Here is a 7,322-nt window from a genome sequence, read left to right on the forward strand (position 1 = left end):
AGGTTAGGTTAGTCAGCCAATGTACCATATAGTCAATGAGTGCAGGAAGGTCCTCTTAATCCACAACCACCACTGTTTGCTAGGAGGAGAATAAATTGATGTTTTTATTACTAAAATGATACAGTTAAGTTCTGGGCATGTGGTGTGCATTTGGCGTTGTTAAGGCACCTGAATCCCACATCTGAATGTCTGCCTTCATTTCGCAGTTCAGGCTCCAGATTTCACCTTCCTGGGGAATGGCCAGTTGGGATGTGAGATGAAAGAACCCAAGCAATAGATTTCCCTGAAGAGATCCAGACAGTAGGGAGATGGGAATTGATTTTTGGCCATGCTTTGGGAGATGTACAATCCCTTGAGAGAAGTCAAAACTGTGACTCACTCAGGAGCTAAAGAGTAATCAGTCTAAGTGTAAACAAAATCCCCTTTTTCCTATCTGACATCCAGAATCTGTTCTCTTGGGAAGAGACTGAACAAGCTTCTATCCTTTTTATAACCAGGTGCATTATATAAAAACTTACTTAAATCGTCTGTGTTCTTATCAAATGGTAAGTGTGGTAACCATATGGACTCTATTTTCCCAGGTGCTAGAGAGAAAAATGTATTATCATGCATTACGCTATTAGAAATTATGCTATCAGAAAAATTTCCAGGGCATTCAGGAATCAGGTGTGGATGGCATCCTCTTAGACCAAAGGAATCGAAGGATTCAAAATTATGGAATCTGAGGCTACTTTTCCAAGAGCAGAAGATTAAACTACAAGACAAGGAAGGACTGAGGTATGGACTAAGGACAGTGAGTTCCTGATTGTATGAATGTTAATGTCCTCTGTCTAAGGATGGAGACAATGATCTACTTTGCAATGAAGCAGGTTAAGTCTCTGCATGAAATTCCAGCATCCCATATGGATGCTGGTTTGAGTCCTGGCTGCTCTACTTCCAATCCAGCTCTCTGCTGATGGGCCAGAGAAAGCAATGAAAGACAGCCCAAGTGTCTGGGCCACTGCCACCCATGTGGGAGACAAGATGGTGCACCAGGCTCCTGGCTCCTGGCTTCTGCCTGGCCCAGTCCTGACTGTTGCTGCCACTTTGGTAGTGAACCAGTGGATGGAAGATGTCTTGCTCTGTAATACTGTCTTTCAAATAAAATAAATAAATATTTATAACAATAAATAAGAATGGAGGCCAGGGTTCTAAATGAGACTATCCTGCCCCAATCCCCGCTTTGTGCAATCCTGAATGCAAGTGAAGCAGGGAAAAGGACCTGTTGCAGGGAAGAGCCCACATTAGTAGGCTCAGTCGTTGCAGCATCAGTAAGTTCCTGTTCCACAGACAGAACTCTCTTTCATTTTTCTGTGAAACAGAAAGCAACTTAACCTCTACCAGACTACTCTTCCTTAGTTTAGCATTAGGAACATTTTTTTAACATTTATTTAGTAAATATAAATTTCCCAAGTACAGTTTATGGATTACAATGGCTTCCCCCCCCCCCATAACTTCCCTCCTACTCGCACTCTTCTCTTCTCCCGCTCCCTCTCCCATTCCATTCACATCAAGATTCATTTTCAATTATCTTTATATACAGAAGATTGATTCAGTATGTATTAAGTAAAGATTTCATCAGTTTGCACCCACACAGAACATAAAGTGTAAAACACTGTTTCAGTACTAGTTATAGCATTACTTCACATTGGACAACACATTAAGGACAGAGATCCTACATGAGGAGTAAGTACACAGTGACTCATCTTGTTGACTTAACAATTTGAACTCTTGTTTATGGTGTCAGTAATCTCCCTAGGCTCTAGTCATGAGTTGCCAAGGCTATGGAAGCCTTTAGAGTTCACTGACTTCGATCTTATTCAGACAAGGTCATAGTCAAAGTGGAAGTTCTCTCCTCCCTTCAGAGAAAGGTACCTCCTTCTTTAATGGCCCTGTTCTTTCTACTGAGATCTCACTTGCAGAAACCTTTCATTTAGGTTTTTTGTTTTTGTTGTTGTTGTTGTTTTTTTTTTTTTTTTTTTTTTTTTTTTGCCAGAATGTCTTGGCTTTCCATGCCTACAATACTTTCATGGGCTCTTCAGCAAGATCCGACTGCCTTAAGGGCTGATTCTGAGGCCAGAGTGCTGTTTATGACATCTGCCATTCTATGAAAATTTTTTTTTTAAGATTTATTTATTTTGGGGGCTGGCGCTGTGGCATACTTGGTTGGTCTTCCTCCTGTGGAGCCGGCATCCCATATGGGTGCCAGGTTCGTAGTCTTGGTTGTTCCTCTTCCAGTCCAGCACTCTGCTGTAGCCCAGGAAGGCACTGGAGGTTGGCCCAAGTGCTCAGGCCCTGCACCCACATGGGAGACCAGGAGGAAGCACCTGGCTCCTGGCTTCAGATCGGCACAGCGCCGGCCATAGTGGACATTTGGAGGGTGAACCAACAGAAGAAAGACCTTTCTCTGTCTCTCTCTCTCACTATCTATAACTGCACCTGTCAAATAATAAAAAAAAATTATATTTTTTACTTGAGAGTCAGAGTTACACAGAGAGAGGAGAAGCAGAAAGTGAGAGAGAGGTCTTTCATATGATGGTTCACTCCCCAATTAGTCGCAATGGCCGGAACTGCGCCTATCCAAAGCCAGGAGCCAGAAACTTCCACCGGTCTCCCATACAGGTGCAGGTGCCCAAGGACTTGGACCTCTTCCACTGCTACACCAGGCCATAGCAGAGAGCTGGCTCAGAAGTGGAGCAGCTGGGACTAGAACTGGTGGCCATATGGGATGCCAGTGCCTCAGGCCAGGGCGTGAACCCACTGCACTACAGCTCAGGGCCCAGGAACAATGTTTTGGTTTCCACTTCACTAGTCTAATCTGCATTTGAGGGGACCACTGGATGGCTAAGGTCTCAGTCTCCAATTTCACTAGAGAGGGGAGTGCTCAAGTGAAGGAACAAATGATAAGAGAACAAACCATCCTGCCCTGGTCCATCTCTCCTTTCCTTCATCCCAGAACTGGTGACTGCACTTGGTGCTGCTGCCCTGCACTCTGCAGGCTGGGTTGGTGGAGCTCTACAAGGGCTCATTTCACAGGCTCATTCCTGCACACCCCTCACACTGTGGATGAGGTAGGGTGGGAAGAGCTGGGCTGTCCTCTAACAGCACCCTTCTTCCTTCACCCACAGACTCCCTAGAGAAGAATGGCTCCTGGGAATGGCTCCCTTGTGACTGAGTTCACCCTGAAAGGATTAACAGACCAGCCAGATCTCCAGCTGCCCCTGTTCTTCCTGTTTCTACTCATGTATGCGGTCACTGTGCTGGGAAATTTGAGCTTGGTGACTCTGATTGGGCTGCACTCACACCTTCACACCCCCATGTACTTTTTCCTCTTCAATTTGTCCCTCGTTGACCTCTGTTATTCTTCTGTATTTACACCCAAAATGCTGGTGAACTTTGTTTCAGAGAGGAATGTTATATCATACACAGGGTGCATGGTGCAGCTCTACTTTTTTTGTTTTTTGGGTATTTCTGAATGCTATGTGCTGACATCAATGGCCTATGATCGCTATGTGGCCATCTGTAACCCACTTCTCTATACCATAGTCATGTCCCCTAAAGTGTGTTTCAGCCTTATGCTTGGTTCATACTTGATGGCCTTTTCAGGTGCCATGGCCCACACTGGATGCATGCTGAGACTGACCTTCTGTGATGCAAACACCATCAACCACTACTTCTGTGATATTCTCCCAGTGATGCAGCTCTCCTGCACCAGCACATACATCAATGAATTGGTGGTTTTCATTGTGGTTGGCATCAACATCATTGTGCCCAGCCTCATCATCTTTCTCTCTTATGGTTTCATACTCCTCAGCATCTTTCAAATAAACTCCACTGAAGGCAGGTCCAAAGCCTTCAGCACCTGCAGTTCTCACATAATTGCTGTTTCTCTCTTTTTTGGATCAGGAGCAATAATGTATCTTAGGCCATCCTCTGCTGGAACACTGGATGAGGGAAAAATTTCTTCTGTCTTTTATACAAATGTGATTCCCATGATGAATCCCTTAATCTATAGCTTGAGAAACAAAGATGTTAAAACTGCCCTGAGAAAAACATTGCTTAGAGTAAAGTATTGATAGAGATATTATGTCTATGTTCATTAGTTACAGAACATGTAAAGTCTGGAGATATATATATATATATATATATATATATATATATATATATACTGAATGTATTCTAGTGGTGGACTTTTTACTCTATTATTCAGAAGATGATATTTGCTCTTTTTATTTAGAACTTAAAATGAAAATATTTTATTCATTAACTTGATCAGTAACTATATTATTTTAAGGGTAGAATATCATATATTGAAATATTTGTGTGTACAAAGAAGGAGGTACCTTTCTCTGAAGAGAGGAGAGAACTTCCACTCTGACTATTACCTTGTCTAAATAAGATCGGAGTCAGCGAACTCAGAAGGCTTCTATAGCCTTGGTAACTCATGACAAGAGTCTAGGGTGATTACTGACACCATAAATAAGAGTGTCAATTTGTTAATTCAACAACAGGAGTCACTGTGCACTTACTCTTCATGTAGGATCTCTGTCCTTAATGTGTTGTTCAATGTGAATTAATGTGTTGTTCCATGTGAATCAATGCTATAACTAGTACTCAAACAGTGTTTTACACTTTATGTTTCTGTGTGGGTGCAAACCATTGAAATATTTACTTAATATATACTAAATTGATCTTCCGTATATAAATTAATTGAAAATGAATCTTGATGTGAATGGAATGGGAGAGAGAGTGGGAGATGGGAGGGTTGCAGGCAGGAGGGAAGTTTTGGGGACAAAAAGCCATTGTAATTCCTAAACTGTACTTTGGAAATTTGTGGTTATTAAATAAAAGTTAAAAAAAAGAAATATATGTGTGTTATATATATATATATATATATATATATATATATATAATGAAACTGCTAAATTCTGCTTCTATTTCTTCTTTAGCATGGTAAATTGAATTTTTTTAAAGATTTAGAAATGTGGAATTCCAATACAATCCCATCAAGGTGGCATGTACCAATGCCATCTCACTAGTCCAAGTGATCAATTTCATTTTACAATTGATGGCTCTGATAGGTCTAAGAGTCAAAGGGATCACATAAACAAGACTAGTGTCTGCTAATACTAACTGATAGAATCAAAAAGGGAGAGAAGGATCCAACATGGAAAGCGGGATACCCAGCAGACTCATAGAATGGCAGACGTCCTAAACAACACTCTGGCCTCAGAATCAGCCCTTAAGGCATTCGGATCTGGCTGAAGAGCCCATGAGAGTATTGTAGGCATGTAAAGCCAAGATCCATGGAAAAGAAAAAAAAAAGAAGACCTAAATGAAAGATCCCTGCGAGTGAGATCCCAGTGGAAAATACGGGGCCATCAAAGAAGGAGGTACCTTTCTCTGAAGGGAGGAGAGAACTTCCACTTTGACTATGACCCTATCGGAATAAGATCAAAGTCAGCGAACTCATGTGGCTTCCATAGCCTTGGCAACTCATGACTAGAGCCTAGGGAGATTACTGCCACCATAAACAAGAGTGTCAAATTGTTAAGTCAACAACAGGAGTCACTGTGTACTTACATCTCATGTGGGATCTGTCCTTAATTTGTTGTCCAATGTGAAGTAATGCTATAACTAGTACTGAAACAGTATTTTTACACTTTGTGTTTCTGTGTGGGTGCAAACTAATGAAATCTTTACTTAGTATATACTGAATTGATCTTCTGTATATAAAGATAATTGGGAATGAAAAAAAAAAACCCTGGTGTTAAATTGGAAATGACATAGAAAATTAATTAATTTTTAAAAAATATTATGTAGGATCTCTGTCTTTAATGTGCTGTACACTCTTATTTAATGCTATAACTAGTACTCCAACAGTATTTTTTTCACTTTGTGTTGCTATATGGGGGCAAACTGTTGAAATCTTTACTTAATATATACTAAACTGATCTTCTATATATAAAGAGAATTGAAAATGAATCTTGATGTGAATGGAAGGGGAGAGGGAGCGGGAAAGGGGAGGGTTTCAGGTGGGAGGGAAGTTATAGGAGGAGGGAAGCCATTGTAATCCATAAGCTGTACTTTGGAAATTTATATTCATTAAATAATAGTTTAATAAATGAAAAAAAGATTTATAATTTGTTTGAAAAGGCAGAGTTATAGAGAGGTGGAGGCAGAAGCAGAGTGAGAGAACAAGAGAGAAAAAGAGAGGTCTTCCATCTGGTGGTTCACTCCCCAAATGGCTGCAATGGCCAGAGCTGGACCGATCCAAACTAGGAGCCAGGAGCTTCTTCCACATCCCATGTAGGTGCAGGGGCCCAAGGATTGGGGGTGTATTCCACTGCCTTCCCAGGCCACAGCAGAGACCTGGATTGGAAGTAGAGCAGCCAGAACTTGAACTAGCATCCACATGGAATGTTGGCACTACAGACAGGGGCTTTTTACCCAAACTAAAAGTGAGCCTTTTTTTTTTTTTTTTAGTGGGAGGTAAAATAGCAAGGTTTATTAGGGAAGGGACATCCGTAAGGATGGATGGGCACCTCTCCAGACAGAGCCTGAGATACTTGGCGGGGGGGTGGGGGGTAGGGGTGGTAGGAGCAAGGTTACATGGTTGGGTGGTGATATTACACCTGGCCAGACCAGGAGGGCGACTCAGCAGAGAGGCAGAGGGCTGAGTGTGCAGTCCAGTTGAGGCTGGGGGTTTTTAAGGAGATGGGTCTTTGTCTTCACACACTTCCTCCTGAAAAGAAAGACTTAATGGATATAAATGTTGAGAAGCTTCTCCTTGAGTTTTGCAAATGTCAAGAAGCTTCTTCCTGTGCAAGATCTGAAACAAAGGACTTTATGGATGCAAATATTATCAGACAGGAGGAAGGGAGCAGGGTGTTTGAGATGCAGATACTGGGCTGCACCTGGGAGATTGTGGAAGATTGTCAGGCAGGTTATCAGGTAGAAGGGGGCAGGGCAGGGCAGGATGTGAATACTGGGCTGCCCCAGAAACACCATTGGGATGACCTTGAGATGCAACATATGCTGGACATAGATGTCTTCTCTTTAGGCCTGTTACACCTTTTTTACATTCTATTTGTTTTTCTCTGGGTTGGATCCAGATGTCAATTGGACTTGACATAAGTGAGGAAGCTCTAAAAAATATCCAGGAAAAGTGATTGCAGCAGAACCAGGGTGGAGAAGGAAAGGGTGGGTAGAACCACAATCAAGAAGGGGCACACAACTGGCTTTGAGTTGCAAGCTCTGTTCAATATGTGCACTTGTATGAT

General features: G+C 42.0%; 1 protein-coding gene across 1 annotated transcript; it reads left to right on the forward strand.

The window, feature by feature from the left end:
* The first annotated feature begins 3,182 nt into the window (after positions 1–3,182).
* On the forward strand, positions 3,183–4,115 carry LOC133763517 (olfactory receptor 8B3-like). The gene has a single exon (XM_062197240.1). It carries the CDS (start codon positions 3,183–3,185, stop codon positions 4,113–4,115), a length of 933 nt encoding a protein of 310 aa, XP_062053224.1.
* Positions 4,116–7,322: the final 3,207 nt, after the last annotated feature.

Source organism: Lepus europaeus, chromosome 7 (assembly GCF_033115175.1).
Source record: "Lepus europaeus isolate LE1 chromosome 7, mLepTim1.pri, whole genome shotgun sequence".
NCBI classification, from domain to species: domain Eukaryota; kingdom Metazoa; phylum Chordata; class Mammalia; order Lagomorpha; family Leporidae; genus Lepus; species Lepus europaeus.